Source organism: Pseudonaja textilis, chromosome 11, assembly GCF_049901715.1.
Source record: "Pseudonaja textilis isolate UNSWEBS1 chromosome 11, rPseTex1.2, whole genome shotgun sequence".
NCBI classification, from domain to species: domain Eukaryota; kingdom Metazoa; phylum Chordata; class Lepidosauria; order Squamata; family Elapidae; genus Pseudonaja; species Pseudonaja textilis.
The window spans coordinates 22406251-22423152 of NC_142000.1; the positions used below are offsets into that span (position 1 = coordinate 22406251).

The 16902-nt window shown below is 57.2% G+C and overlaps 1 protein-coding gene across 1 annotated transcript; it reads left to right on the plus strand.

Annotated features, from left to right (window-relative positions):
• Positions 1-86: 86 nt before the first annotated feature.
• LOC113448977 (B-cadherin) lies at positions 87-15951 on the plus strand. The gene is made up of 16 exons (XM_026719847.2): positions 87-536; positions 848-968; positions 8592-8818; positions 8927-9070; positions 9343-9498; positions 9995-10139; positions 10427-10599; positions 11029-11157; positions 11371-11556; positions 11687-11931; positions 12052-12194; positions 12346-12567; positions 12789-13010; positions 13126-13256; positions 13758-13901; positions 14246-15951. The coding sequence occupies exons 1-16, from the start codon at positions 480-482 to the stop codon at positions 14456-14458; spliced, it is 2658 nt and encodes an 885-aa protein (XP_026575632.1). The 5' UTR covers positions 87-479; the 3' UTR covers positions 14459-15951.
• Positions 15952-16902: the final 951 nt, after the last annotated feature.

Here is a 16902-nt window from a genome sequence, read left to right on the forward strand (position 1 = left end):
AGCGGAGGGGCCGGCGGTCAAGCGCTCCCCCGACGGCCCCGGGGCCGCTGCCCCTCGCCCCCGCTTCCCCGGGCGGCAGCGCCGCAGTTGCGCGCAGCTCTTCCCAGGCAACCCTCGCCTGGGAGCCCCGGAAGGCGCCCCCCACGAGCGCTCGGCCTTCCCAAGGGCGCCCCTCGAGTCGGCGGCTTCTGCCCCGGGACGCGGGCCAGGCGGCGGGCGCTGAAGCCGCAGGTGGCGCAGCCTTTGTGGGCCAAGCGCTCGGCCGGGAGCGGCAGGTAGACGGCTCGCTCGCGAGGGCTGCTCCGGCCCGCCCCGTCCGGCCGCACCTGCCGATCCCGCGGCGCGAGAGCGGGGAGGGCGAGGCTTCCCTGGGCGGGGCTTCCAGGGCGGGCGGAGCCTCACCTGCCACAACCGGAGCGGCAGCCCGGCCGAGGCAAAGTTTGCAGGCTTGGCAACCGCGCGCACCTCCTCTCGCTGCGATGGGGACCCAGGCGGGGCTCGGCCTGCTGCTGCTGCTGCTGCTGCTGCTGCTCCAGGTAAGACGGGGCCCCCGGGCGCTGGAGCCCCTCTCTGCTTCGGGTTAGCCGTGCCGGGAGCCCTCCGAGGCAGCGGCTGGCGGGTCTCTTTCCCGCCTTGAGTTCCGGGAGCCCCTCGGCTGGGGCCAGCGGGCGCCTCTCTCCCCCTTCCAGTCTCGGACCCCGGAGTCTGCCGGGAGGCTCCCCCTCGGACTTTGGGACCCCGGTGAGGGCTCCAGGGCTTGCCTTCCTCCGGATGAGCCGGTCATGGGAACTCCGCTATTTGGGTTGGGCGCCCCCCACCTCCCCTCACTCTTGTCCTTGGCTTCCAGGGTGAAAAGGGGCTCAGCCAGGATGGGGCAACAGCCTCTTGCCGGCCAGGATTCAGCTTGGAGGCCTACCTGTTCCGGGTGCCCAGGCGAGACTTGGAGAGGGGCCGGATGTTGGGCAGAGGTGAGAGAGCCCCTGAGTGCTGCTGGCTGCCCAGTCTTGGGGGGCGGGGGGCGGGGGGCTGAGGGAGAGAGTGAATGGTGCTGCCCCCTTCCAGGTGGGAGGGCATCTTGTGCCGCTGGTGCCTTGGAGGAAGGAGAGGAGATTCGGGTGGCATTCAGATCCCTTCTCCATTTCCTGCTTTCTGAAAGGGAAAGTGGCAGCTCTTTGGGGAATCTGTAAAATGGGTGTGTCAACCTTCCGCCTCCCTTAAGAGGGAGAACCACTCAGGCAAGCATTAAAAGGGGGAGTTTCTGTCCAGAAGGATGAATTTCAGTCCTCAAAAAGCTCCTTCAGCTCCATTAGGCCGAGCACTTCACGCATGAGGGTTGCTTACTAATTTATTTGTTTTCGTTTTTATTGATTTTTCTGGTAAAGTTTTTCAATGATGTTGCCATCCATCCAGAATTCAGTGCATTGGGGCAGCTTGGAAGTATTTCCAAGAATAATTTCCACCCCCAGAGTTGCTGTCTCTTTATTAGTGGCTTCAATACATCGGTTCTGGTTTTAGACCTTGTAGGCTGCCCAGATTTGTTGGAAACTTAGAAATGTACATGGCAAATAAATAAAAATATAGTAACGCTAAGAAGTTCCCAGAGCTCCTGTCTAGGGCAATTTAAAATGTCAGAGGGAGGCCCTCGGGGTCAGCCTGAGGGAGGAAGAGACGGCCTCAGACTTCTCTGGAACTACCTCTGTGGGGAGACACCCCAAGAAAGCTGGGCTGGTATTTCCACTTAAGGCTGAGTCTGTGTGTGTGTGTGTGTGAGAGAGAGAGACAGGTGGCCGGGAGGCAGCCTCCCTGCTGTCCTCGGAGCCAGGCACAGGCTACCTGCGTGGCTCAGGTACTTTCCACCTGGCCTTTTCCTCCTTTGGCAAAGCAAGGGGGAGCTTGGCAGGAGGGGGAGGCCTGCTTCTCCTTGCAGCTGTGCAGGGTTGGGCCTGCACAGGCTCTGTGTGTGTGTGTGTGTGTGTGTGTGTGTGCGCGCGTGCACACACAAGCAGTGTTTGAACGGTGATGGTCGTTTCTGTCTTCCTGCTGGCACTTCAGCCGTTGGGGTGAGCCTGAGAGGAGGTGGCTGCTGCCCCTTGAGTTGTGTCAACAGCCTCTGGTGAATCATTTACTTGGCTGAGCCGCTCTGCAGGCCTGATTTCTCAGCCCTGCTTCAAAAAGTCCCTCCGAGCTGACCTTGCCTCCCAGCGCAAACTGAGCAGGGATCCAAGCTGCTTTCTCGACCCCTGGCCTCCCCCCTCCCCCGCCCCACAACACTGGGCTGGCACTGGTTTTGTGATCACGGATTGTCCACGAAAGCTCCTTACACACCCACTTGGGTGCCGACAAATGTCCCCTCTGTGCCTAGGAATTTTAAATATTTTCTTGGCTGCCTACAGAGCAAAAGCATGAAACATTTTCCAGCGTTCTAGGGTTTCCATGGATAATTCTGGGGGCCTTTAAGCCCCTGGGATCATCTGCAGAAGCAGCATTGTCAAAGCCACCCAGTAGAGCAAAACCCGTCTGGTGGGTTGGCCTGGTTCCCCCGATGTTCTACCAGCTCGTCTACCCAGGTGCCCTGCAGAAGGACATCCTCTCTCCAGAAGGGCTGGGAAGGCTGGGAGCTGCTCGTAGCTCCGGATGACGGGGCAGGAAAATTGCATTCAGGGGAACCAAGTGGGGAAGAGGCTGACCTAAAATGGCGCATCCCCCCATTTTCAAGCCTTGTGTTTGTGAGAGGACGTCTCTCTCGGCTGGCATCGCGTTGGCCTGCGAGCTCCGGCCTGTGTAGCGCTTGAGAGCTTCCTTAGACCAGGCCTTGGGGCGCTTGGGACTCCCCTTAATCGGCCTTCCAGGTTTTGAGCCTCTGAGGCATCCGCGGGGCCTTTATTGGGATAAATCGCCCATTCAATAGTCACCGTGCTTCCTTTTCCAGTCTGAACTGGAGCTGACACTGACTGCTGCTGTGACTAATAAAAGGACTTGAACCTTGATTCTTAATAGTTTTTTAAGGTGCGGCATCAAACTTTCAAACTTTGAAAGGCGGCTAGTGGGGGCCGCTGCCCTGAACTGAGTTCTTTGTCATGTGATGGCTCTTCCGAATCCGCTGGAGCCAGGAAAGAAAAGAAAAGGGGCCGTTCTGGGTGTCCCTGGTCTGCTTCCGGAGGGGTCTCTCCTGCCTGGGATTGTGGGTCACCTTTGCCTCGGTTTCCTCTGCGGTTTTCCAGGTCCAGCTAGCGTGGTCTGCGTGCGAAAGAGGTTCCCCTTTGCCAGATGGGGCTAGTTGGGGACTAGGCGGCCATTGGTGGGGCATGTTTGAGGTTCAGTCCTTGGGTTGAGCTGAGACTAGGAGATGATGACCCCAAGGGCCCCTTCGAATTGAGCGTTTCGTGACATAGCATGGGAATGTGTATGACACACATGCAATACTTTATTATTCGCACATTGCAACATTTGAAGGAAGCTGAGTCAAGTTTTTGCTGCTCCAGCGTGAGTTCCAGTGCATCTCTGGCGTGACTCCTTCTCCTTCCTGTGGTTTTTCCTGAGATTTTGGTGCTATCGGCTCCGGTTGTTTTGCAAGAGGTTCGGTCAGATGAGGCAGAGCCTTGGTTCACGCCTCTGCCCTGGATGGACTTGGTGGCCTTAAATCCACCAGGCCCTAAAATCGGCCTCCTTTGTCCAGAGGTCTGCCCTCTTGGGGGACTCGTGTTCTGCTCGGCCCCTGGAGGCTGCTGATGAGATGGTTTGTTTCCAAATCTTGGCTTAGAGATTCTCGGCATATCTCAGAAATCATATATACACCCACAAGAAGCTACCTAGGCCATCCGAGCTGCACTGAGGGTGTTGCGTGAGAGATGGAGCACACCTGGTCTTCCCCTGGCCTGATTACGCACCTTATGCAAAGGAGGCCCGAGGGTGGACGGTCAAGAGACGCCCCTCTGGCACTCAGAGCCCAGGGGGCCACATCTCTGCCAATGAAAGAGGAAAGCCAGCCGGCTCCAGGCTGGCACACCCGGCGGTTTGGGAATGGGTATAATCAGGCAGCCGGTGGGCCCCAAGGGGCAGGCGGGCACCCCTAGCCAGTGCTCAGGCGCCCTCAGGCCTGGCAGGGAGTGGGCCTGGGTCCCACTGGGGTCCCACTTGAAAGGTCCCGCTGCCCCCTCAGAGCCCTGCAGGGCCCAGGGTTTCAAGCCCAGCTACGGCAGCTGCCTCGCTGGTTCCATGGCTCAGCCTAGTTGGCGATGCCAGCTGGGCCTCCCTGAGCCTTGCGCTCAAGGTGGGCCTAAGGAAGGAGGGGGCACTTCAGGGAGGCAGGTTCTGGGCAGACAGAAGCTGCCGCTTCGCACAGGCAGCCCTCCTCATGCAGGCAAGGCTCCCTCCTGGAGCCCCAGAGGGCTCTGCCTGGGTCCTTTGCTGCACCTCCAGGATTTGCCTGCCCCCCCCACCCCTCCCCCCCACAACTGACCCGGTTCACCCGATTAAAGGAGACTTTTCAGGGCGGGGAAACTCCCGCCAGGCGGGCGAAGGCTTCCGTCCTCTGAATCAGCTTTCAGGTGAAACTCTTGTTCTGCCACTTGGAAAGTCATGGCGAAACTCCAGGATGAGGTCACTGCTGGAGAGTCTGGTTCCTGCCCCGGGGGGGCGGGGGGGGGGATTGGCCCCCTCTGACACATCCAAGGCACCGGCCGACCTTCCCTCTCGGGCCGTTGGAGTGACGTCATGGCCCTTTCGTTGTCGGGGAGGAGCAGGTGGCCTTTGCCTCCCCGGACTCCTGGCTCTGCTCCTTGGGCCTGAATCTGGCTTCCTTTCACGGGCAGCCCTGAGCCTCGGAGCACCACTGGGACCAGCGATTCCGCTGCTAGGCAGGCAAGGCAGGTTGTTTAAGTGAGTCGTCCGATTTTACGGCCTTCTTTGCCGCCTGTTATTAAGCGAGTCACTGAAGCTGTTAAGTGAACCAAGTGGTCCTTTAGCGAATCCAGCTTCCCCCATTGGCTGGGAAGGTTGCAAATGGTGATCACGTGACCCCCAGGCCCTGCAGCTGTCCCCAAAACATGGCCATAGCCAAGTACCCAAATTGTGACGGTCGTAAGCAGGAGGGCCGCCTGTCAGCTGGTTTCTTCAGAGCTAGACAAGGACTCCCTGGAGCTCTGGAGCAGCAGCAGCAGCAGGGGGGGCTGGGGCTCTTCTTCCTCCTGGCCAGAACTGCTCCCCCTCCCCCGCAGAGAGAACAGGAAAGACTTTCGCATGCTCTGCTTTCTTGAAGGTGCCTTGAGTTCCGCAGGCCCTTGGAGTGTGCTGCTGTCAGTTGGGACTTTCCCTTTGGGAAGGGGCTCCTCCTGACCTTCGGGGGAGGAGAGCCTGTTCCTCCCCCCCGTGTGATTCTTTTCTGCTTATCCTGGCTGGATGAGGAAGTGGGGCCTTTTTGTGGCTATCGTTTTGATGGGCCCCTCCCTGAGCTGGAATGTGGGAAGATGACGAAGATTGTTTGCTTCCCCTGATAAAGGCTCTGAGGAAGCTCTGCCCATATTTGGCCTTGCATGGAGGGACTAAAATGGGGAAGGGGGAGATTCCAGCCAGCCCTCGTTCACCTCTGTTCCCAGGCAGTGCCCTTCGTTTCTGCTTCTTCCCCTTGGAGGGCCAGGGAATGTCGCCCCTCCTTCTGAGTGGGGAGAAGAGCCTGCTGTGAGGGGCAGGGGCCCTTCGGCCCAGTGGCCCCTTGCCAGGATCTCCTCAGAGGGAAGGCAGCCTCTGGGCTCAGAGCCGGCTCTCAGGGCTTCCCCCTTGGACTGCAAAGGGTTGGGGCCCCTCCCAGGCGCCCTGGAGGGTTTGGGTTGCTGTCAGTCACGGGGGCAGAGAGTCCTGTGGCTGCCGAGACCTGGCTGGACGTTGCTGTGTCCAGGCGCTGAAACACAGAAAATGGGCTTTTGAGCCCACCTTCCCAGGACTGGAGACCTTTTAAGAAGGAAACCGAGGTCCCACGATGGCTGTGACACCAATAAAATCACAAGATTTACCACATTAAAAACGACAACAGCCAACGACTTTTCTTTTTTGAGGAATCCAGGGAATTAAGGTCTGGGCTGGAATGAAAACGTGGCCATACATTGCAAGGCCGAAAAACACCCCCAAAGCCTTCAGCGTGCAGGGGTTTCATAGGTTTACCCCAAACTCTTCTCGTCTGCCTGGAAGGACAGAGGCTCCTGCAGGTTAAACGCCTTTCTGGGCAAGTCTGGGGCCCAGGAGGACCATTGTTTGCTCCCTTCACCAACCCCCCCAAAAGGGAAGGAGACACCAGAGGTCGCCAGCCTCCCCCCACTCAGGTCTGCACTGCTGCAGGAGAGATGGGAGATGCGGGGGGGTTCATGCCCTGAAGCGAGGCTTTCCACCCCCATCCCTGCACCTTCTGGAGGGGAGATTCCTATGCAGGAGAGCCTGGGGATTGGGGTCCAGTGGGAGGGGATTTCCCCTGGAGCCCCCCTTTCCCACCCTTGGCCTCTTCCAGTGGTGGGGGTGTGGCTTGCGATGAGAACACACACACACACACACACACACACACACACACGCACACAGACAGTGGACCCTCCCCTGCGGAGCCTGCCTGGACTTGCACAGATGGGGGGGAGGGGACAGGCGCTCCTCCCAGGGCAAGACAAACCCTCTCCTGCCCCGGCACAGCAGCAGCGGAATTGAGCGCTGCTCCTCCCAAAGTAGGCCGGCTGGAGGAACCAGCTTGAGTCCCTCCACGCCCTCTGCCTTCCCTGCCCCCACCCCCCACCCAGCCCCGGGCAGGCTGGCAGGACTGCTGTGCGCCCAGGTGGCTTCTGGGCCTCAGAGTCCAGGGCTGAGCCTCCCTGGGGCCCCAGGGCCAGAGGAGGGAGGGGGCAGCCCAGCCTCTCACTCAGGTGGCCCCTCCCAGCCGCTTCTTGTGGAAAGAGAATGGGCCCCGGAGCGGATGAGAGAGAGAAGGAGGACCCCCAAAAGTGAGGTTGCCTCAGGAGAAACCAAGAGGGGGCTGGGAGAGCTTGCGGGGGGGGAGATCTTTGGAAAGGTGCTTCCCTGCCCCCCGTCTGCAGGGAAGGACCCCCCATGTTCTCTGAAGGAGCCCTGGGGGTTCCCAGCCCAAGACCCCCCTCTCCTTCGCTTGGTCCTGAGCCTGCCTTTCCAGCTTCTCCCCTTCTCAGCAAGGAGGTTGGGGGGACAGGCCAACCACTGACCCTCAGGGTACTGGCCCTCCTGGACCTGGACATCCTCCCGCATGCTGGCCGCATCAGCATGTCCGGTCGGACTTGGGGAACCAAAAGCTTGGAGAGGAGTTCCCTGAACCGAAGGGCCTCTCTCTGGCCAGGCTGCAGCCTTCGTCGGGGGGGAGTGGCTGCCTTTTCCTGAGGAGAAGTCAAAGGGCAGCACCTGGTCTGGTTTCCTTAAAGAGATCCAGAGCTTCAAGCGTATTTCCCACCAGCCAGCGGCTCACTTCTGCTTGGGGTTTTGCACCAGCAACCTCCTTTTTGTGTTTGGTCTCACAGCCGTCTTAATCCCAACCTCCCGGGTATCCCTCAATCTGGGGGAGGGGGGCCTTGCCATTGGTGGGTATTCCTGGGTGGGGCTGCCCCTGCCCCACATTGCAATAGCACTTAGATTTCTATACCGCTTCCCAGCCCTCTCTAAGCGGTTGACAGAGTCAGCCTCTGGCCCCCAACAATCTGGGTCCTCATTTGGCCCACCTCGGAAGGATGGAAGGCTGAGTCAACCTGGAGCCTGGTGACATTCGAACTGCTAAATTGCAGGCAGACGGCAGTCTTCAGAGGTAGCCTGCAGTACTGCACTCTGACCACTGTGCCACATGGCACATTGATTCAGCTCCAGCAGCTCCGCCGAGTCAGCCTCCCTTTCATGAAATCGACCTTCTGGGGACCCGAGTCAGTGTCCATTGACTTGGTCGGGGGGGGGGTGTCTGTGGAGTCCTCACCCTCATCACCAGGGCATGTGGAGAACGAGCCCGGTGGCGACTGGCACATCCCCTTGGGCTCAACATCCCGCCAGGCTTAGCAGGCCTCAGGCTGGGAGGGAGGCAGTGCCTATGGCAGGCCACGAAGTCCGTTTTTCTCCTGCAGCGATGCGCGAGGTGAGCTGAGGTGGCTGGAGAGAGGCAGCCCCTGTGCCAGGACGCCCTGCGGCTGCCTCCTCCCCTCCCGCCTGGCGAGTCTTGCAGGCTCCCAGCCAGGCTGAGCTGGAGGCTGGGGGGGCGGTGTTTGTGTTTGAAAAGCGGCCTCTGCTTGTAGCGGTGCCACACCGGCGCCCCCTGGTGAGCAGAGTTGGCCAAGGCAGCTTGGCAAGAGCAGGCTGGTGATCCTTGTTTTGTTATTTGTTTGATGAACGTGTATTAGGTAACCAATATAAGTATAAACATGATTATTGGACAGGGATGATAGGCACGTTGGTGCGCTTATGCACACCCCTTACAGATCTCTTCGGAAAAGGGTGAGGTCAACAGTAGGTTGAAGTTTTGGGGGCTTGGGGAAGAAACCACAGAGTCAGGTGGAGTATTCTGGGCTGGGCTCCTGGGTCACGGTCTCCGGCTGTCTTTCTCACCCTTCCAGTGGACTTTGAGGGCTGCGCAGGGAGGAGCCCAGGAGCCTTCCTTTCCCAGGACACGCACTTCAAGTTGCATCCAGATGGCACCGTTGTGGTGAAACGGCCCCTGCACCTCCACAACCAGGAACTGAGCTTCCTTATCCACACGTGGGACCTGGAAGGCAGGAAACATTCGGCCAGAGTGACCCTGCAGCTCCAGCACCAAGGCCATCACCGGCTGCTTCCTCATGGGGTATGCACCCCCTTTCCCTGCTTCCTTGGGGGGAGAAGTTGCTGGTCTTTGGAGCCTGCTCTTTCCTTGCTTGCTTGCAGAACCAGAGAGCCCTGTCTTTCTTCACAGGAGACCGGTCCGTCTGCTCAGGGGGAGGTGCTGTATTTTCGAAAGTCTTCATCTGGCCTGAGGCGGCAGAAGAGAGACTGGGTCATCCCTCCGATTCTTTGCTCTGAGAATGAGAGGGGCCCTTTCCCCAAGAAACTGGTGCAGGTAAGGACTTTGCTTCTGCTGGGATTCTCTTGCACCTTTTAAAGTTAGGCAGCAAATGACCCACAAATGCAGGGCCCCAAATATTGCTTCACCCGAGCTCGGCTAAACTTGTGGCAGCGCTGAGTGGACATTTGCCCTAAACCCCTTGGCTCTCACTTCAGCCGAGCTTGGGGCCTGCATTTCTGCCCCGGGCCAGGCAACGCAGCTGCCCCGGAGGGTGGGGAGGGCTGCTGGCCCACCCCGGTCCCTGACCCGATCTCCACCCCAATCAGATCAAGTCCAGCAAAGACAAAGAAAGCATCGTCTACTACAGCATCACCGGGCAGGGGGCCGACATCCCTCCGGTCGGCACCTTCATCATCGAGAGGGAAACCGGCACGCTGAAGGTGACCCGCCCACTGGACAGGGAGAAGATTCCCCGCTACGTGGTGAGTCCACGTGGCCTGCTGTGGTTATACATGTTGCTTTCAGTTTTGGGTGGCTGCACTGGGTGGCGGAAGAGCGCCTGGAAATCGGCTATGGGGATTGGGCGGGAGGGCAAAGGTCATTGCGTCCTCTGGGATGCCAGGACAGCTGGGTCCCTTTTGGGTGGCAGAGGGTTTCGTCCCGACCAGAAAGCCCGCGAAGGAACCCCGTTTAGAAGCCGGCGACTCTGGAGGGAAGCCACCACTTTCCTAAAGTGCCTGTTTATTCCTGTCCAAGAAACGTTCCTGTCTCCTGTCGTGGTGGCCCCCAGGGGCCTGAGGGGCTCCCGGGACCCCCGTCCCAGGCCTTCCGAGGGCATCCCTTGTCCTTCGGGGCCGCCTCTGCAGAGCTGGCAGCGCTGGGTGCCAAGGACTGTTGAGCTCTGTGAAAGAGGCTGCCTGGCTGCATCTCCGGCTTCTCTGCTCACCCCTGGTGAATAACGGCCTTTCTCCCCCGCAGATGCTTTGCCACGCGGTGTTAGCCAATGGCCAGACAGCAGAGGACCCCATGGAGATCATCATCAATGTTGGCGACCAGAATGACAACCGTCCAGTGTTCACCCAGAGGGTCTTCGAAGGGTCCGTGGAAGAGGGAGCTAAACCAGGTAGGGGAGTCTGGGTGAGGACACAAGACCCTGGATCCCTCTGGGCCACAGGCACAAGCCCTCCAGGACAGTCCTGTCGAAGCCATCCAGGCCGCCCCCTCAGGCCGACGCCCGCCCAGCCATGCCCCTGTGGGATTAAGTAGACAGTCTCTGTGACCGCCGGAGGCGCTGGGGGTTGCCCAGAAGCCAGAGGCTTTTCCAGCCGGGAGGCGCGGAGGGAGCTGGGCTCATGCTCGACTCCGGCGCTTGTTTCAAGGGAGCCCCTTTCAGCAGCCCTCCTTCCCCAGGGACGTCGGTGATGACAGTGACGGCCACGGATGCAGACGACGCCATAGACTCCTATAACGGCGTCATCACTTACTCCATCCTCAGCCAGGAGCCGGAGCCGGAAAAACAGAGGTTCACCATCAATAACGAAACCGGCCTGATCAGCGTGGTTGTGTCCGGTCTGGACCGAGAGGTGAATGCCGGGTGCTGGGACACATTGGGGGGTGGAGGGGTCCAAGCAAATCGTTTCTAAGATGGGAATTAATCGGGGGGTGGGGGGTGGGCTGCATTTCTGTCATCCATTTTCTACTGCTTCAATCCCAAGTGAGCCAGGGAAGAATCCTTGTTTGGCCCTGAAGGGAGAGATTGTTAGCTCTCCAAGGCAGCCCAGGCAGAAGCGGAACTGTGTGAGGGCTACCATGAGCAGAAGTATCTCTCCCCTCCTCTCCATTTCCTTTCTGGAGAATGACAGAGGGACCCTTCCGGAAGGTTCCCCCCTGCCTCCCTCCTCCTGCAGCTGGGAGGCCTTCTCCACGTCAGGTGGGACGGATGCTCTTCCTCCGTCTCCCAAGGCCGTTCCATCCCACCCGCCCAGACAATTGCAGTGTTTGGTTCTTTGCAGAGGATCCCCCAGTACACGCTGGTTCTGCAAGCGACGGACCTGCTGGGAGAAGGCTTGAGCACCACCGCGAAGGCTGTGATCACCATCACCGACGCGAATGACAACCCGCCAATCTTCGACCCTTTCATGGTAATGTGGGAGCCTGCCCCCTCCCACCCTTGGCCCTGCTGGGGTTGCCCTGGGGCCTGAAGGCCCTCTCCCTGTCATGCAGAAGCGCCCAGCCATCTCCCGCACTTCCTCTGCAGAGGCGCTGGGTATTTGTGGCTCTCCGTTCCCTGGACCTCCCCCCACCCCGGTGGAGACTGGCCCTTGCTCCCCTCTGACGGCTCTGTCTCCTTTCAGTACAACGTGGTTGTGCCAGAGAATGAGGTGGGGGCCCTGGTGGCCACCCTGAAGGTCAAGGATGCAGATGAGGAGAATAGCTTAGCTTGGAAAGCCAAGTACAGCATCGTGAAGGGGAACGAGGAGGCGAACTTTGCGATCACTACTGACCCGGACACCAACAATGGTCTTTTGACCACGGCCAAGGTGAGCCGTGGGCCCCTCTTTGTGGGGGCTAGAATCCTGTGTGTCCCCAGCCCCATTTCCCACTGGAGTGTCTGGCACTTCCACTTAGGCCAAGTCAACCCTCCTTTTCTACCTCCTTCTGTCCTTCCAGGAACTGGATTATGAGACCCAAAGGCAGTATATTCTCCAAGTGACGGTAGTAAATGAGGTTGACTTCTCGGTCACTCTCTCGACGTCCACGGCCACCGTCACCGTCAATGTGAGCGATAAAAATGAACCCCCAGTCTTCATTCCCCCTGAACTGAAGGTGTCGAAGCCCGAAGATCTTTCTGTTGGCGAAACCGTAGCTCAGTACACAGCCCAGGACCCTGACAAGTTCCTGCAGCAGACCCTCAGGTAGGGGGCTGTGTGGAGATGCTTGTGGCAAGGTCCATCATTTGAACGGGGAAACCCGGAAGGTCTGCAGGCCGCTTGTCCCAAAGACGCTGGCTGAGCCCGGGGCCCTTTCCCTTGCAGATACTTGGTGAGGAGTGACCCTGCTGGCTGGCTGAAAATTGACCCTGAAACTGGCATGATTAAGTCAAAAGCCCCCCTAGACCGAGAGTCAGCTTTTGTGAAGGATAATATCTACAAAGCCATCATTGTGGCAAGCGACAATGGTAAGCTTCCTCCTTCCCCAAACTCTGCATTTTGTCTTGCACCCAAACCCCCCCAAACCCCTGGGGAACTGGGAAGGGGGGGGAATTGAGCAATGGTGCCACCCAAGTATACGTATTTGTGGAACTGACCCGCCCTCCCCTCTCTATCCAGCGAACAAGCCGGCCACCGGCACAGGGACCCTCCTTTTGCACCTGGAGGACGTGAACGACAACTGGCCAGAACCGGATCCCCGAATATTTGACATCTGCAGCCGCAGTCCAGAGCCCCAGGTGCTAAGCATTGTGGACAAGGATATGCCACCCAACACCAGCCCCTTCCTCGCCATGCTGGAATTTGACTCTGGTGCCAATTGGACAGTCAAGACCAACCAAGGTAGGCAGAGGCAGCAGCTGCCCTCCACAAAACAAGGGAAGCGCCTGGACACACGGCATCAAAACTTCCTGCTTTCCTCTGAATTCTTTCCTCCTCTCCAAAATTTGCATTCAAGTATTAGAGGGAGACTCAGTAATGTCTTCATTAGGTTTTTTAATTAGTGTTTTAGAGCACGGCTCTATGCAGCTCTAACTCACATTCCGAGTGTGTGTCCTTTGCAGATAGTCTGACCCTTAACCTGGTCAAGCAGCTGGAGCCTGGGGAATACAACATCGCCCTCAAGCTGACCGATGGCCAGGGGCTCTCTCACGTCACCACGGTCAAAGCCATGGTCTGCAACTGTGAGGGGTCTGCCAAAAACTGCGACCGAAAGGCGTTTCTGCCAGCGGCAATAGAGACCTCCGCCATTCTGGGCATCCTTGGGGGCATCCTCGCCCTTCTGAGTGAGTACTGCACTTCCTTTCTCCCTGTCACCCCTGGGGAAGCTGAGCGGCCCCCTTCCGGCCGGGCGAGGGCTCCCTGCTTGTGGCTGACGGGGCCTCCCGAACTGCCTTGCAGTCCTGCTGCTGCTGCTGCTGCTTTTCGTGAGGAGGAGGAGGCAGGTGAAGGAGCCGCTGCTCCTCCCCGAGGACGACACGAGGGACAATGTCTACTACTACGACGAAGAAGGCGGAGGGGAAGAGGACCAGGTGGGCTTCTGGCTCTGGGCTTCTCGGTACCCCCACCCCACCCCCACCCCGGTCCCTGGGCCTGAGCTGGGCTCCTGCTCCCCGTGGCCTTTTCTTCCTGCTCCTGCAGCAGCTGGGAGGGCCGGTCACCCAGCATGGTGGTCCCACTTGACACCCCCACCCCCAGGGCTGGCGTGGAGCTTCTGAGAGGGCCTGGCATTTGCCTGGTTTACTTCGGCCATTCCGCTTGCACATTCCTCAGCAGCTCTGGTAAAAACGACTTATCTAAGCTGCGTTTTAGAAAGGGATCCCTGGAAAGTGAGTGCTAGGGTGGAAGGAAGAGTGATGGAACAAACCCATTTTGTTCTTCCAAGCGGAGGAAGAAACGTCCTCTGTTCACTGTCTGTGCTGGAGGAAGGGTTTCTTCCTGCCCATCTGCCAGAATCACTCCCGATTCTGCTCAGCTCAGTCCTGGAGTCTCCTTCCTCTGCCCAAGAGCCTGAGGCCGTCTTCTCCTCCTAGGATTTCGATCTGAGCCAGTTGCATCGAGGCCTGGATGCCCGCCCTGAAATCACCCGGAATGACGTTGCTCCAACCCTCATGCCGGCCCCGCAGTACCGTCCACGCCCTGCCAATCCCGATGAGATAGGAAATTTCATCGATGAGGTGAGTGGCACCGGGAGCCCAGTTCCCAGGCATTTCACGGGCACAAGCCTTCCGTGAGAAGCAAAACGTGGGCACGGAAGCTAAATCCTAGTGGCTGAACAGATGCAGCCTGCATAGAGACGGTCTGCTCTCTTGAGCTTCTGCAAAGATTTGGTGAGCCCTTTGTCGTTGTTCCTCAACTTGAGCAGCTTTAAGACATGCGGCTGGGGAACTCTGGGAGTTGAAGTCCATGTGTCTTAAAGTTGTCCCGGTTGAGAAAGTCTGTTGTAGAGAGATGGCTGTGCGCTCATCAGCTCCCTCCACTGTTCAACCAATGGAAGTTTTGTCCGTTTCCCATCCTGCAGAACCTGAAGGCGGCGGACACGGACCCCACGGCTCCCCCCTACGACTCTCTGCTGGTGTTTGATTATGAAGGCAATGGCTCCGAGGCCACCTCGCTCAGTTCCCTCAACTCCTCCCATGGAGACCAGGACCAAGATTATGATTACTTGAATGACTGGGGAAACCGTTTCAAGAAGCTGGCTGACATGTATGGGGGGGGCGAGGAAGAGGACTAGGGGTGACTGGAGAGGGGCCTAGGTGTGGGGGCAGAAGGCTAGAAGGGAGAGAGAATAGAGCCGACTTTTCCACAATTTACCAAAACGTACACAAGAGATTCCCCCTTGAAGAAGATTCCGACAATCTCGCCTGTGTGGGATAATTATAATCAGGGTGGCCTTACTGAGGCTGATTCAATGCAATAGGGAGTTTCTTTCTCAAAGGTTGGACACCCTCAGGGGGAAAAGGCCTCCCCAGGAAAGAGAGAAGTGTCTGAAATCTGTAAAGGGCAGATTTCGGTCTTGTATTCAAAAAGTTTCACCCAAGTGTCTCTACTCTCTTAATCTATCCTCTTGTTTACTTAAGAAGAGCCTCGGGCTTCTTGGGGCAAAATTGTAATGCATCTTGGAGAATATGAGGAAAAATATGCAAGGAAAATATTTTTGTGAGGGAGAGGATAAAACGCAGCTAACATTATGGTCACGGAACAGGACAGAGGTTCCTATTAGTGGCCGCATTGAGGGGTGGGAGCTTCTGCCTGCACAGATTGAAATCCCACAGTCTGGTTATGGTGGCTAACCCTTGGAGCTTCCTCCAGGAAGAGCTTTCCAAGCACGGTGATTCCAGAACCCTAACCAAAAGCATTTCTGGGGATTCTGCTCCTAAGTAACCTTTGGTTTCCAACCCTTGGACCTTTACTCTTCAAAGGCAGCCTTGTGAGAGCGATGGGGCGTGTCCCGGAAGAGAGGCAGGATTTCTGATTCTTTTGCCACTCCTCCTGGACGAATCCCCTTAGGATCCCTGAATCAACTTGTCCCAAGTGCTTTTGCTTTCAGATATTGCTTCTGCCAGACCTTTGCCTCTCCGAGGCCCGGAGTCCAATCTCTGTCGGGGGAGGCATCTGAAAAGCCATCCGGCGTGATCCCTCTTACTGTGGCTTGGAAGTCAGGGTCTGTGCACTGCCTTGGAGAGCTTAATTAGTAAACCCGGTTTTAGCAGAGATGTTACTCGCCCCCCACGGTGCCTTCTCATAAAGTGCCTGAAAGGTGGGAGCAGTCCCCTTCCCTGGCCAACTCCTCCCGGCCCCTTTCAGCTTTAGGCTACCCCTTGGGCCAGAGGGGAGCTCAGCGGTGGCTCAAAGACTGGCCCGAGTTCTTCCGCCTTGGGCCTTTGTCTGGGGACCAGGCCACACACACTCCTGTGCGGGGTCCTATAAGATACAGCTGGACAAGACGGTGTTTGTCTTCCAAGTAATCTATTTTAATTCGAACCGTTTCTTCTGCCAAGATGCCACTCGTTTCCTGTGATGTGTTTCCCACTCCTCAGCCCTGATGGTATAATTATTGCCCAACTGATGGGCACCATTTGGAAAATAGCTTTCTAATTTTAGATCCGTACGTTAAGCTATCCTTTTGAAAATATATTGCGGAAAGAATACAGAGATGCACATTTTTTAAAGTTATTTTATTGCACAGATGCTTTTAAAAAATAATAAACTATTGTTTAAAAAGTACTTCTTTTCTTGAATCTCTGTCATATTTCTTAGTCATTCTCCTGAGATGGCATGCTTTTTCTAACCTAAATGTTCTACTGATTTCAGACAGTTTTATTTTCAAAAGTCGTGGGGATGAATAACCAGATTTATCCAGGGTAAAAGTACATCATCTTTCCCAACTTGCTGTCGAATTTTTACTGTGATTTCCAACCATTTCAAAAAGCCATGCTCATTTCTAGACTTTTAACTGCAGTGGGTGTGCATGCGTGTACAATTCCAAAAGTCTTCACACAGTCAGCATAGGACACTTGTTAGTATGAATCACAGGATCATAGCTGGAAGTGAACATGAAGGCTGCCGCATTTGAAGGCCTTGCTCGCCTAGAGCACTTGGCTGCCTTGTTGCCCTTGAGGGTAGAAATGCAGGTCTGAAGGCGGCAGCTGTCCAAGCGAGGGAAGGCGGAGGCAGCCAGGGGATTCAAGCCCTACAGATGCATCCGTAGCGCTTGAGATTTATCCTTGGGGCCGATAGCTCTGCTCCACTCCAAGCATTTCCTTTTCACAGCAGAATTCCCTCTATTCCCAAGCCCTCGCCTTCTGCTTCATTCCTCCACTTAGCATGGGGAACAAAAGCCTTTAAACCGGTTTTTAGTTTCGGAATGCCCTATCTTGGAAAGGACTTATTACTGAAGTTCTTTCCATTTGGCAGTTTGCTTTAAGGTCCCGCAGCTAATTTTGAATAGTTTGGCCTCAGATTTACGGAAATAGTTTGACACTTTTAATGAACAAAGCCTGTTTTGCCCTTTTTGTAAGGGAGGCCCCGCACCGAGCCTGTCAACCACCATCCCCCACCCAAGCGCCCCAAGGCTTCATCTCAAGCGAATTCGACACCCTGAGCTGCGCATGCGCCAGAGGGTCTTGCGCCGAGGACTCCCAGAATCCCTCCGGGCTGCTTCCCTTCGCCTTTCCC

Bases quoted from the DNA above. Each gene is read 5' to 3' on its own strand.
- LOC113448977 (XM_026719847.2), top strand. From the start codon at position 480: ATGGGGACCCAGGCGGGGCTCGGCCTGCTGCTGCTGCTGCTGCTGCTG. The intron at 11,557-11,686 runs GTGAGCCGTGGG...CTGTCCTTCCAG, and splicing joins GTCTTTTGACCACGGCCAAG to GAACTGGATTATGAGACCCA. The intron at 12,195-12,345 runs GTAAGCTTCCTC...CTCTCTATCCAG, and splicing joins CATTGTGGCAAGCGACAATG to CGAACAAGCCGGCCACCGGC.